Source organism: Drosophila navojoa, chromosome X (genome assembly GCF_054131105.1).
Source record: "Drosophila navojoa isolate 15081-1374.11 chromosome X, UAZ_NAV_1.0, whole genome shotgun sequence".
NCBI lineage: Eukaryota > Metazoa > Arthropoda > Insecta > Diptera > Drosophilidae > Drosophila > Drosophila navojoa.
The window spans coordinates 18,230,594-18,244,639 of record NC_142895.1 but is presented as its reverse complement, the minus strand read 5'-3'; the positions used below and the strand labels follow the sequence as shown (position 1 = coordinate 18,244,639).

Below are 14,046 nucleotides of genomic sequence, written 5' to 3'. Positions count from 1 at the left end.
ACAAAATTGATTAGCCATCGTCCGCAAGAGTCACGAAAACAACCAATTCAAGCCCAATTCTTTAAATGCAAAACAAAAATAAGTAAGCAATAACAATATAAAATTTATAACATTCACAATGTATTACCACAAATATCTGCAATAACTTCATCATATATACCATATTACATATGTATGTATATATAATTATAAATATATATTGCTAGGTATATAATCAAATATTTAAGAAAATTATAACGGAACCCACATAAAACATTGCGCGTTATATTTCAAAAATATACAAAGCGTTTTACTTTTGGACGTACATACTTATATAGCATAAATTGAACCTAGTTATACAAAGAGCAAATAACGCATCCATGAACAAACCGAAAACAAAATCAATTTATATGTAATATCAATACTAACTGAAATGTGTATTAAAACAATTTAATAAACCAATATATTGTTTATAGTACAGTCTGTGTAAGCCAATGAGTTCGATTGCAAATGCAGAAGAGCATAAGAGATTGCGTAAACATGTTTTTGTTATTCCGCTTTAAATTATAAATATATATATGTGAGGCGCCGAAATTCGAATTCAATATATATCGATTATTCTGAATAAGCAGGTGTGAAATCGAATCGATATATGCAGACGGCAGCCCTGGTTTACAATAGCTGCATCCCTATAACCTCAAATCTAAGCCAATAGAACTAATATACAGTGGAGTTCTGTCATACTCCCAGCAAAACCAAATACAGCAGTTATATGAGGTTGTCCCGATAGCTCCAGCCAAACACCATGAACACCCTAATGCGCCTATCACCCCAGCTCCACCATTGGCGCACATATTGCATAAAACAATGCGCCGCCGCCGGTACAGAAGCGGCTGCTCGAGGTTGGTAAACAATAATAGTTATTTTGACGTTACTCATCTGAAATAAGCGTCACGTCGACCCACAGGTAAACCCAGCTATGAGGAGTTCATTGGCAGCCGTCACCAGCAGGCGCAGCGCAGCATCGTGGTTCAGGTCAGCTCTGAGAAGTCGTACAACGAATTGTATAACTACTGCAGCCGATTCGGACGTATTGTCACTGTCCAACACTACTCTGTGCAGCATGAGGAAGAGCTGCACTATATGCTGCTGGAGTATGCCAGCGCCAGCGAAGCATCCGCCGCGATCAGTTCAAGTGCTTACAATGCAGAACTTAGCGGAAGTGGCGTGCCGGTACGTTCGCCGTTTCTTTGGTTTAGAGCACCAACTGGAGGCGCTGGCAGACGGGGACAAGCCAAATTGGCGGCTAATCAGAAAACGCTGGCGCTGCATACAGTCAATGGCACACGGTCATTGAGCCACGAAGCCTTGAAGGAGCTATTGCGTGGTGCCGCTGGCATTGATCAACAACTGAATCTGCTGTACGAACAGACACGTTTGAATGAGCTGGGTGTGCGCATGCGCTTTCTCGCTGCGCTCCAGGTGGAGCAGGCCATTTCGGGCATGTTTCCGGATGCATTGGCACAGCCATTTGGATCCTCGGTGAATGGCTTTGGAAAAATGGGCTGTGATTTGGATTTGATATTACGCTTCGATGGTAAAATCCCAAGCACGGATCAAGATAGTCAACGCGAAGCATCGCGTCTCATATACCATACTAAGGAGAATCTAAGCAATGGACGTTCGCAGACGCAACGACAAATGGAATGCATTGGGGATATGCTGCATCTCTTTCTGCCCGGAGTCTGTCATGTGCGGCGTATTCTGCAGGCGCGTGTGCCCATCATCAAATACCATCACGAACACCTAGACCTGGAAATTGATCTATCCATGAGCAACCTGTGAGTAGTCGATAAACAATTATATTTATTTATTAACTTGATATAAGTTTCTCACAAAATGGGCGACATATTGAATAGATTCGATATAGTGTTGGAGCTTTAGTGGCTTTATTCTCTTGGTTTATTAACGTACTTATTGTTCGAAATGAAAACTTAACTCTATCAACGATGGGTATAACTCTTTGCACTGTGCGCTCGGTGCGCCCAGGTACTGTTAGGCTGTTTAGACTTAGATATCTAAATGGTTATTATGTTGGCTCTATGTTAGCTCTTAGCGTCTGTAGTTGCTGGCCTGTTCCTCCTCCTTCTTGACGGCCTGGACCAGAACAAAGCTCATTACGCCACAGATCACCGATAGCATTGCCATGACCATGGCTAGTCCCACAATCCAGGAAGTTTTGCCCTCAAAGAACCAGGTCAACTCGTCCACGCAGCCACTGAAGAAGGCATTGCCGCTAACGGTGTCGCGGCACGAGCTGGGCAATGGTTGGCGCAAGTCCAAATAGTCCCACGGTCCGCTGGCACCGCAGCAGCCAATATTCTCCTGGATCATGGTCAGCACATAGTTGGAGTAGGTGTACTCTGAAGTGGACACAAATCGCCGCAGCGACACATTCAGCAGCGGCTGCAGACTCGAATTAATTGTGCTGTACTGCAGCAATATGGCCGCGCCGGCCACGGTGGCAATAAAGCCGAATATCTGTGTGCCAATGAATACGAAGAGAGCCAGCGTGTTCTCCATGAGCGCACTGAGGCAGCCCAGAAAGCTGATGGCCATCATGATGATGCTGATGGCGATCAGCACATAGACGCCAATGTAAAATGACTGCGCCTCCAGGATGCGCAGCCAGTCATTGAAGCCCGGCTCGGCACGCAGCCAAACGGTCAAGGCGAACAGCGCCGTTGATATCATCCAGGCGATAATGTTGAAGCAGAACAGCGTATACTTCACGCAGCCGATCTGTTTTTCCAGCTGCTCGTCGGCAGGTCCATAGCCAATGCCCATTGTGGAAGGCTGCAAGAGAGTAGAAGATCAAATTATTGGTCTTAGATTGAGCATACCAAAGAAATTTATGCCATTTTCCACCTGTCCTGCTATAATAAACGTAGCTGAGTCAGCGCTAGTATAAAATTCTACCCATATCACGCCCAACTGTTAATCACACGAGCTTCCGATGTCTCCTTCTCTGTGCCCAGACCCAGACCCACGCTAAAGGCGGCCAAGTCACTTGGCCTTATCAGCGTTGTGTTTAGCAAATAACGTTATCTAGCTTTCGTTGGGTGTATGGTTTCGTTTCACAGCGAACAATACGATTAATTCAGGTCAAAAACATTACCAAACTCTATATGAAACACAAGTTTTGTGATGTATTGTTGATCACATTCTTAACCAAGAAAAAAAAAAAAACAATTAGGCCTTTTCTATTGAAGGTCAATTCATTTGCACAGTTAAAAAAAAAAATGTTTTTTTCTTTTTTTAAAATATATATAGAACTTTTGTTTTTTGGTTCTTCACTGAATAAGAGAAATTAGTTGTTCACCTTTTTGATTGTTTATAGTTCGAAAAAAGAGTGTATAGATATATAATATATTTTATACGCTGTTAGCGTACCTCCGTCAGGTTCGTTCGTTACGTTTTGTCTGAAAACTCCCGCATTGCCAGCAACCTGACCATGTTGATAAAAAAGAGTTTCAACGTGATGACAACATCCACAGTACATACTTGTCGGCGGAGGAGGCCCTAAGTTAAGATAAGATAAGCGTACGCTGAAGCATGCCAAAGCTTTTGCTGATAAGATTAGATAGCAACAGGTGCCTATTGCCAAATGGCATATAATGCACACTTAATACAATAGGGTATAGTATTGTCATCCCTTTTGCCCATGGTGCAGGTGAATCAGTTACACACTATATGCCTCCCACCACATTGGCATTCCGTTTATGATACGATTATGATTCACAATGTCGGTGACGCTGGTTTTTAATCACGGACAGAATTGCTGATAAAACTAAGCTCCCAATGCATTCACAACCGTATCCGGTCGGTGGAGATGGTCAGTTCCCCCTATGAATGAGATGGCCTGCCACGCCCTGGCGCTACTATGGCAGGTGAATCACGAAGCACGAAAGCTTTTGTAACTTTTGGTAACTAATGGAATATCTTTATTATTTTGTAATCTTTGGAAATGGAAAATGGTTTCTTCGAACAGCTCTGTTGCTATGACTAATATTATTATTTATTTATAATTATCGGGTATGAAAAATCATGGCCTAGAACAGCTCTGTAGCTGTGAGTATGTACGGTTTTATACGGTTAAGACTCCTACAAACGATCAGCATCCGCTCCTTTTAGCTTTGCCTTATGAAAAGAAAGAGTATTTAAATCTTGACTCACTGGATATGCTATATTCCCTTGCAGCACTGGCTTCTTCATGTCCGAGCTGCTGTACATGTTTGGGGAGATGGATCCGCGCGTGCGGCCTTTGACCTTTTGCGTGCGGCGCTGGGCGCAGTCGTGTGGCCTAACAAATCCGTCGCCAGGACGCTGGATTACCAACTTCTCGCTGACCTGCCTGGTCATGTTCTTCCTGCAGCAGATGCGGCAGCCCATTCTGCCGTCGATTGGAGCCATGGTGAAGGCCGCGAACACAGCGGACATTCGCGTCACTGAGGATGGCATCAATTGTACGTTTGCGCGGGACATGGACCGAGTGGGCTTCCAAAGTCGGAATTCGAGCAGCCTGAGCGAACTGCTCCTACAGTTCTTTGAGTTCTACTCCCAATTTGACTTTCACAATCGTGCCATATCGCTGAACGAGGGCCGCGCCCTGGCGAAGCCAGATCACTCGGCAATGTACATTGTGAATCCGTTGGAGCAGCTGCTGAATGTGAGCAAAAACGTCAGCCTCGAGGAGTGCGAGAGACTGCGCATCGAGGTGCGCAATGCTGCCTGGATGCTCGAGTCGGAAGTGGAGAACGCGACACTCTCAGAGAGCGAGCGACGAGAGCAGTCCTGGGGCCTGCTCAACCTGTTCAAACACCCCGAGAAGTCTGTCATACGCCCGAACATGTTCTTCAAGCCGCGCATGGTCGAGGTCAGCGATCTGTTTGATAAATCCCAGACGTCGCCGCCCACACCGCCGCCCATCAACTACAAGAGCCCCACCGTGCGCCAGCAGGTGCAGAGCATTAAGGCAGCTGCACGCAGCGAACTCAAGCAACTGCGCGAGTCCAGCACAACGACGACGTCCGCAGCTAAAACCAAACGCAGCAGGTGATAACCGGCAGCATTTCTATAGGCAGAACCCGGCTTAGTGTATATATATTTTTATATATAAATAGAAAGTAATTCAACTCTGACTACATATTTTTAGCTAACTAAATGTTGTTCATATTGTTAAGCGTTACGCCCCAAAACGCAGCCATGTGGGCGTACAGTGTACGAGCATGCTGCACAGCCTTGTATATGCAACTCGTATGTGGCGGGGCCAAGGGGACAGCTGCCAAGCTATTCCGGTCTGCACCACCTACGTTAAGCGTTAAGTATTGTAGTTGTTTTTTTTTTTGTATAATAATTTAATAAAATTAAAAAGAAAGTGTTAAAGTTAGTCAATGTTTTGTAATGAGTCAGCTGGGTGGACTGTGTAAAATTAGAACTGAATATTTGATATGTAGTCCTTAAATATAACATCTGATATACATATGTACCAAAGATCCCATTCCAAATACTATGTGAGTCTGAGAGGGGCCACGAATGGAATACGAGACAACTGAGTTATCTTATAAATAGATCTGAATAAATGAATTATGCATTGAATACAATCCAGAAGCATTCGCTTAGGGATCCATTGACTGACATAGGCTACGATCTATCTATAAAAAGAGGCTGATATTAATGATAAACGTAAGTCAGACGGCTATTAGTTTCCACAATATTTGAATCTAGAACCACTTATCCATAACATCTGTTGGCTGAATATTGTTGCACAGCAATACACTGTAAATATACATATATATAATATAGATAAATATATTTACATCTACATATAGTCAATTAGTTAGTCAAATTGTGATTAGATTTTCATAATTGCTCAATTTATTCAGTTTTGTTTTCTATAGTTTTTGTTCTTTTTCTTTTGTTTTGTAATTATCTATAATTAGGGCAAAGTCTTGATCGTTAACAACACGCCTCATACTATATATATTCATGTAATGTTTCCCGTTCAAGTTGATGTCCTCACATTTCTCTTGTTGTTCAACTATGTTTTGTAAATGTTTAAAATGCCACAAGTTAGCACGCGCAATTTGATTTAACATATATTTGTATATACATATGCATATACATGTACATATATATATATGCTTGTTTGTTTCTTTGTATTAATACAAGTACGAGTGAAAGTATGTATTTATGTATGCATGTATGTGTGTGTGTGCATAACAAGACACAACATATATAAATATTTATATCTGGATGTCAATGTGTACTTATGTAAATGTTTACGATATTTTGCGTGTCTGTGTGTGATTTCAGTTTCAATGTTTATTTGATATACATTTGTTGTTTTTTCTTTTTTTCCCCCTTTTTTTGTTTGCTGTGTGTTTCTGGTTCTCTTTTTTATAACATGTACATATATCTAAATAAATATGAATATTTTGGTTATTAGTTGATGTGTCTTATGTTCTTTTCTTCTTCTTTCACTTCGTTTTTTTGTGTTTAGTTTATGCGCTTTTAGTTGTAATATCGTTTGTCTAATTTACAAATATAATGCAACCGGTTATTGCTTCTGATTCTGCTTTTTAACTGTACTCGTAATTAGGTAATTATGTAAGTATGTAAAGCACATATCGCATGTGTATGTAACGTTTTTATTTCCATGTATTTATTTTTTACTGTTGTTGCTGTTGTTGTTACGGCTGTTCTGTATTAGTTAATGTTGTTGGTTGTTTGCCATACGCTAAAGTTATATAAAATAATTTACATACATTAAAGAAAATTAAAATTGTAATTCCTAGTTAATAGGTACAAAATATTGTTTGTCATGCGCCACGGTGAGAGAAAATTAAACGACAAACAAACGCCTAATCATCTTCATATACACATACATATATATATTTTGGTACATATATATATATCTGTTAAAAAAAAAAAAAAAAAAAAAAAACAAGAGTCCTGTTCGTGTGGACAGTATGGAAGCCAGCCCAAGGAAACATTGGGTGTTAACTATATAGTCGAAACAAGGCAACCTAATTAGAGCTCTCGCTTGGCGGCCACTAGACAATAATTTCAACGGCATCATTCAACGACGCGTCGGCTCATCTAAACCAGAGCTTCAGGCGCAGCGCATCGACGCCGTTTAAATAGTAACGAAAAAGTCGTTTATCACGCACAAAGCCCAAGTTCTCATACAGACGCAGCGCTGGCTCGTTACGCATCTCCGTTTCTAGCACCACTTCATCAGCATTGTCCGCTAGCATAGCCTGAAAGGGTAATGACTCGAATACAGTCAATTATCCACTAATCCGGACACACAGACACTTACCTCAATGGCTTTGGTCACGAGCGTGGTGCCAATTTTTAGCTTGCGATACTCCTTGCGCACCGCCAGCATCGCAATGTAGCCGCGTCTCACATTCATATGCATGTCCAGCTTGCATACGATGGCGCCCACATATTGATTATCGTGCGCGGCGAGGAAGCATAGTTTTGGCCAATTGTAGATGAAATAGCGGTACGTGTATATCGAATATGGCTCGGACAGCTCTGCTTGTATCAGACGCATTATTTCCTGCAATTGATAGAACGCGTGTCAAATGACGCACAATATGGGGTGCATGGAATGGCATCACTTACATGCATTTGATGCTCGGCTTCGTATTCCTTATAAACTATCTCATCGGCTGTAATGGCAGGTTTAAGCTGGAGCTGTGTTTGTTGTTGTTCTTCTTCTTGTTCTTGGGGCTGTGCCGCAGTTGCGCCTGCTCCGGCAGCTGCCGATGTCGAGGGCGCCTCATCTTGGGTGCTGTCCGCAGCGGCGATCTTGGCTATAGTTTCTGTTGTTGTATGTGTGTTGGCAGTGCTTGTGTCGCTTGTGTTGCTTGTGGCTACCGCGGCTGTTAATGATGTGTCGTTCTCTCCACTTTCCGAATCCTCTATTGATGCCTGGGACTTGTTGTTGTTTTTCGCTTTACTACTGCTGCCATGGTTTTTTCTGTTGCGGCTGCTAGAGTTGATGTTGTTCACATCGTTGTTATTGTTGCTGCTGTTGTTGTTATTGTTTATGTGATTGTTGTTGTTGATGGCAGCACTCTTATTGACATGCCCATTGACCGTGGCTGCCACAGCGGACGGTTCATCTGTCACCTTAGGCCCGTCTACAGCATGGCCATTAAAAAGGTTCACCTGCTCCATAAGGCCACTGATAGCGGATTCATCATTCGCAGAGTCGGCATGCCCATTGGACTGGTGTACAACAGCCTTGACTCTTGCTGGTCCTTGTGCTGGCTTTGCCTCCGGCTTCTGTGGCTGTTGCGTCTTCTTCTTATTGCGATACTTTTTCTTGGAGGCCGTCGCAGTTGTAGCTGCTGTCGCCGTATCCGCCATGGCCACCCGAGTCGTCGCTGCTAAACGAAAGTAATATTTTAGTGCTAAGCAGAAGGACACAGCTGAGTGCACAGGTTGGCAAGGAATATGCGGAGGTTTGCATGCTTACCTGCTCCTAGTGCTGGTGCTGCAACTTTCCAGCTGTTGATGGGCTATATCACTGTCGCTGGCGGGGAGTCAACGCACTCTAGACAGATTTGCCTTTATTTTTGGTTATATTTTCACAGTTGCAAGTTTTTCATTCACACACCCGCACACACACACACTCGTGCAGATTCAAGAGCGATGAGCGTTGTTATCGCGACTTTGGCCAATCGCAGGTATTTGATCTGGTCGCAGTTCCTGAAACTCAAGATAGCATACACGGGACGAAATCAATAGAATTATTGCACAGCCATTAAAATTTATTAGTTAAGACCACATTAGTATGTATTTTTAGTAATATAAATTGCATATATATTTTTTAGTCATTACTAGTCACTTTTCGTAATATATCTAATAGGTACTTTGGCATTTCTGGTTGTCACTATAAGTGCAATATCGCAATATTTACCATCTCTAACACACATACACTCAGTACTGCTTGTGACACTTTGTTCCTATTCCGCTTATGGTGCTTAGTTTTGTTTGTTTTATTTTATGCCTTATATGCACTTAAGAAACATATGCGAGTTGTACCTTAACGGCGCTTAATACATATATTTTATATTGCTCACCCCTACTGCATTAATTGTTATTTTTACTCTCTCTGGTTATGAATAAATACGCTCACATGCACACGACCACATGTAACACAGCGAACAGCTGAGCACACACATAAGGCTGGACAAGTCATCGATTGCTGCCGATAGACATTCGTTTCGATTACATTTTTGTTAGCAACTTGTATCGAGAGTCCTAGTTTGAAATTTGGCGCGTTGGTATTTCTTTTTTATATGTACATATTTATAAATATATTTTAAAAGAAGCATTTTAAATAATTGTTGATTGAAAAACTTATTGATGCAAATGACAAAGATATTCTGCATATTTTAGTTTGACGCAAAAGAAATTTGATTTTTTATCTAATGTAAATAAAATTCTCATATAAACTTGTATTGTTTTGCCAGTGTATTTCGTTAAATTTGTTACTTTTACTTAGTGTGCTAAGCTATAATATATTTTAATTCTCTCATATATAAAACCAAATTCGAATCAATTAAAAAGCAACAGATATAACCTTCGCCTACATTTTAGTCAACAGTCAGATCAAGCGAATCGTAAATAAAATAAAACCGATCGAAATATTCGAAGATTAATGTCCACATATAAGACTGTGACAAAATCTCAAATTGATTTCTGTCGCTGCGGCTCTGCGACTCTGCGAAGCCGTTCATGCAAAGTGAATGCATCGCCCTGGCTTCTTCCTGTTCGATTAGTGGGTGCTGGACAGCCGGCCAACTGCATGAGCCGAGCGCTGCTTGCAGCCAGTGTTTCCAAGTGTTTTCAAGTATGTCGGATCCGGAGCGGTCTTACCTTATGTAAGCAACGCATGGGCTGCTGCGTCTTGAGAGATTTTAATTTCAATTCGATTTTTAGCTGAGCTGTGCTTAGCCAAAGCTGTGCAAAACAACAAATAGGAAAACAAAGAAAAGCAGAAATAATACGCACTGAAGATTGAATACACTGCCGAAATATACAAAGTATATAGATATGTATTTAGCTAACGAAATTGAATAAAATTAATTTAAAAGTCACATAAAAGGATTTATGGCAAGTTACGGCAGTTAAGGCAACTTTTTGAAATCTGTTGATGGCTATAAAAAAATGAAATTTTCTCTACAAATGGCTCAATATATTCATAATACCCATTTGACTAAATGCTCACAAAAATACTCGACACTCACCGCAGGCCTTTCACTTGGGCAACTCGAAAGCTAGACAAACCCAGGCAAACCAAACCAAACCAAGCCAAATTCAACAAGCAAATAGACTGGACAAGTAGATGAAGATGACACAAACAAGTCGGGCAGGCAGACAGACAGACAGACAGACAGATAGAGAGACAGACAGAGATGCTGAGCGATGCGTCGCGACGTCTTTTTAGCTGCACTCATCTGCACACACATAAAATTAAGCATACAATTTTTTAGACGACCTGTGTTAATTGGCAACGTTTGTGACTTTGTCATTTGAGGCGTGAGTTGTGCACCTGTCGGTCCGCTGATTGATTGGGTGCTGTTTATGTGGCCCTGTGAATGGGCTAAAAAGATCGCGTCGTAAAGTGCGCGACATCAATTCGACGCCCGCCAACAAAAGACTTAGGCAACGAACTTGGCATTGCTCCGCCGCCTGTCGCTCTGCGCTTCTCGCTCGTGCTTGGTTTTATTATGAATAATACTTATCGCAGGAATTGGAGCACAATGCACGCAATGCGTCAACATTAAACCGACTGATGCAATGCCTCACCAAATTATGCCAAACTGTGTCATCATAAAGCACCAGAGCGCCCTCCGATGGCATTCGAAACAAGCGATTAGAAGCGTTGCGTGCCGCTACAAATACTACCTACCATCAGATGATTGAATAATATCGATGGGCAATTTGCATACGCCAATACATAATCGTAGCAGCGTCTCTCTGGTTTTGCTGTTTCACTTTTGAAAGAGCCAAAAAATTAGCAAAGTAAACAGCAAAGTCAAATAAAAGGCATGCGGAGAAAGTGAATGGCCGAGCAAAGTAAAAGCAAGAAAACAAAAACAAACACAACGACAACAACGACAACAACAACAACAAAGAGAGGCAAACAGCCATTGAGCATGAGTGACAAGCCAACACCCGTCTCTTATCAAAGATGCAAATCTCCGTGCAGCGATTACGCAGACTCCGCCGCACTCCAACTAGACCTGGGCCGGGTTTTTGTTTCATTTTTCGCACACATGCAGCTAGCCAGATCTTAAAGCAATTGTAGTTTTTTTGTTGTAGCAGCTACAACAACAACAACAACTGCAACAGCAACATTGGGTCTGTCATGTCTGTCGCCGTTTTGTGTGGTGTCATTTTGCCGGCCCCTGTTGCAATTCATGCGCATGGGGCAGAGTCAACTCAAAAAGTCTCGGAAAATCCAAGCCACAGTCGGAGCATAGCACACACGCATGCCGTATAAAACACCATTTAACTTGGGCATCACTCAAGCGATTTGTTTATATACCCTGTAACTGTTTAATGTGCATAATGAAGTTTGGAATTTTACAAGCAATTGGCCGGCGATGAGTCTTCTCTGACTATAAGTATATGCAACTAGTTTGCATATCGTTGATCAGACCCAAAGCAGTTGTGGTTGATAGGCTTCATGCGAATGAGTCTGAATCTCTCTATATTATTGATGGCTGGAGAGGTGAGCAAATAGAAAAGTCAGAGAGAAACTTCCAAACAGTCGGAATGTGTAATGTATTCATCATATCATCTTTTTCGACTCACTCGCTGACTCGGTCACCCAGTCTCTTTACCTCCCTCTTTCTCTCCATCTATCTGATTCTTTCTCTCTATATGTGCATGTGTAGCACTCTATATGTATATTTATGTATGTATGTATGTATAACCTAATCTCTTTTAAACTCTCTCTTCCTCTTTCTCTCTCACAGATTCCTTCCCTCGCTAAATCTCTCTCTCTCCCTTTCTCTCTGTCTCTCGCTCTCTCTCTCTCTCCTTTGTTCTGTCTCTCTCTGTCCCTCTCTGTCCCTCTCTGTCCCTCTCTGTCTCTCTCTCTCTCTCTCTCTCTCTCTCTCTCTCTCTTACTCTGTCTCCGTCACTCTCACGATATCTCTCCCTCGTTCGTTTATCGCTCTCGCATTCTCTTTCTTAAGCGCTCTCTAATTTCACCGCCTTTCTCTGTGATTTTCATCCTAGAAGTACAGCTATGACTGAAACACTTTCCACTCGGACTGAAACAATTTGTATAATTTATGTTTCCTAAAACAAAATACTTTGCACATCGAAACTATGCTGAAAGAAGTCTATGGTATCTCCCAGTTGAATAATGCTCGCTCGCGCATTACGTCTTCTTCTTCTGCTAGAGTAAATTGCCGCGTCAGCGACAAATTGTGTCAAATGTTGTCACCAAGAGGCAACAAAGGGCAGACACGGTTCGGGCTTAAACGAACCGACTGGTAAACATCTTTAAATGTTTTATAATTTTATTGTGCGACACAAGTAAATGTCAGGCGAAAATGGTAATGTTACAAATGTCTGTTTGTTGGTTTGCTTGTTGCCAAAATCGTTTTTAATTATTTCGAGCAAAAACGTGCCAGGCCGAGGAGCGAGCCGAGGAGCGAGTCGCGTCGCCGACGGTTGGGCAAGGGCAGGGAGCGTGGCATTATGCAAAACTAGAAGAGCGCCAAAGTGGAGCAGAAAGCAAAAACAAAAATAAATAAATAAAAACGAAAAAAAAAAAAATGCTAACACAAAACATAAAATGCTATTAGACAAGCGTTTAGACATGTTTTAAGCAAATATTGGCACAAAATAAACAAATTACAGCGCTTTTTCGTTTTAATGTGTTCCTATGAGTGTTAAATCATAATTTGAACCTGGGCCAACTCGCACTAAGCAAGCCTGGGAACACTTTTATGACGACTGAGCAACGTCTATTAGTTTTGGAAATAACTAACAGTTTTCATATGCACTTTATGAAATTTGTATATGCATACATATATGACATATAAAGCCTGAAGACGACGAAAAATATTTATACATGTATTTAACATAAACTAACATAAAAAGCTATAAATATTAATAAGCAATATAATCATTATTATTTCCAGTTAAGCTGAGGCCTTAACTACTTGGAGCTTATATTTTTAAATGCATGATTAAATAATGTATATTTTTGTAACTTTAAATAACATAAATAGTTGAACAGCTTAAAGATAATGTTAAAGAAATATTTTTAGCGATAGAAATATATATAAATATTAGAAAAAATAATATGATATGTAATATATTAAATGTGTAATATATTAAATGAATTGGTGTAAATTATAAAATATAATATATATATTTATAATAATTTATAATTTATTATATATATTTACAATAAATTATAAAATATATAAATAATAAATAAATCAATTATATTAACAACTCATGTGAACAATAATAAACCAATTTATAAAAATATTTAAAAATAAGTTTAAAATATTAGGATATATATTTATTAAAATTGCAACTATTTATTAAAGTTTCTTAAAACATATAATAGAAAAGTTATTTATAATTGAAAATGACGTAGAAAGTGGAACCTTTGTTCTGTTTAAAGTATATATAACTGATATAAATAATATATATTTATATATATACGTATATGTATGTTATATTTTATTATTTAGTTTCTAAACATTTTTTTTTTAATATTTTTTAAAATTATTTATTTTAGATTATAATTAATATAAAATTCCGGCTCGGCATGAATTTCACTATATTCGTATTACATATAATATATGTACTTATTTTAAAATTTTATACTTGAAGTTAATTAGTTGAACTCGTTAAATAAAGGTTCATATATCAATTAAATCAATATACTTTAAACAAAGAAAATAAATCAATTTTTTCCCAGCCTGTTCAGCCCCAACTACCAAATCG

At 40.1% G+C, this 14,046-nt stretch overlaps 3 protein-coding genes across 4 annotated transcripts; 1 reads left to right on the top strand and 2 right to left on the bottom strand.

Moving 5' to 3' along the window:
• The first annotated feature begins 622 nt into the window (after positions 1–622).
• On the top strand, positions 623–5,428 carry MTPAP (mitochondrial poly(A) polymerase). The gene is made up of 3 exons (XM_018108066.3): positions 623–881; positions 947–1,820; positions 4,240–5,428. Exons 1-3 carry the CDS (start codon positions 785–787, stop codon positions 5,096–5,098), a joined length of 1,830 nt encoding a protein of 609 aa, XP_017963555.1. The 5' UTR covers positions 623–784; the 3' UTR covers positions 5,099–5,428.
• On the bottom strand, positions 1,907–3,525 carry Tsp2A (tetraspanin 2A). Of its 2 annotated transcripts, none has more exons than XM_018108100.3 (2): positions 3,362–3,525; positions 1,907–2,835 (listed from the first exon to the last, which is right to left on the bottom strand). In XM_018108100.3, the coding sequence occupies exon 2, from the start codon at positions 2,824–2,826 to the stop codon at positions 2,092–2,094; it is 735 nt and encodes a 244-aa protein (XP_017963589.1). In that variant the 5' UTR covers positions 2,827–2,835; positions 3,362–3,525; the 3' UTR covers positions 1,907–2,091. The 2 variants fall into 2 exon arrangements, with proteins under 2 accessions (XP_017963589.1, XP_089119794.1); XM_089263668.1 differs by lacking the exon at positions 3,362–3,525 and adding an exon at positions 2,908–3,062.
• Positions 5,429–5,893: 465 nt separating the features above from the next.
• Naa30A (N(alpha)-acetyltransferase 30 A) lies at positions 5,894–9,268 on the bottom strand. Its single transcript, XM_018108086.3, has 5 exons — positions 9,141–9,268; positions 8,534–8,772; positions 7,675–8,444; positions 7,364–7,609; positions 5,894–7,301 (listed from the first exon to the last, which is right to left on the bottom strand). The coding sequence occupies exons 3-5, from the start codon at positions 8,422–8,424 to the stop codon at positions 7,137–7,139; spliced, it is 1,161 nt and encodes a 386-aa protein (XP_017963575.1). The 5' UTR covers positions 8,425–8,444; positions 8,534–8,772; positions 9,141–9,268; the 3' UTR covers positions 5,894–7,136.
• Between the last annotated feature and the right edge of the window lie 4,778 nt (positions 9,269–14,046).

What these genes read in the sequence shown, in the direction of transcription:
- Tsp2A (XM_018108100.3), bottom strand. Translation starts at nt 2,826, where the DNA reads ATGGGCATTGGCTATGGACCTGCCGACGAGCAGCTGGAAAAACAGATC.
- MTPAP (XM_018108066.3), top strand. Translation starts at nt 785, where the DNA reads ATGAACACCCTAATGCGCCTATCACCCCAGCTCCACCATTGGCGCACA. An exon ending in TACAGAAGCGGCTGCTCGAG is followed by an intron (nt 882 to 946) that starts GTTGGTAAACAA and finishes GTCGACCCACAG; the next exon opens with GTAAACCCAGCTATGAGGAG. An exon ending in GATCTATCCATGAGCAACCT is followed by an intron (nt 1,821 to 4,239) that starts GTGAGTAGTCGA and finishes ATTCCCTTGCAG; the next exon opens with CACTGGCTTCTTCATGTCCG.
- Naa30A (XM_018108086.3), bottom strand. Translation starts at nt 8,424, where the DNA reads ATGGCGGATACGGCGACAGCAGCTACAACTGCGACGGCCTCCAAGAAA. An exon ending in AAGCCGAGCATCAAATGCAT is followed by an intron (nt 7,610 to 7,674) that starts GTAAGTGATGCC and finishes TATCAATTGCAG; the next exon opens with GAAATAATGCGTCTGATACA. An exon ending in TCGTGACCAAAGCCATTGAG is followed by an intron (nt 7,302 to 7,363) that starts GTAAGTGTCTGT and finishes TTACCCTTTCAG; the next exon opens with GCTATGCTAGCGGACAATGC.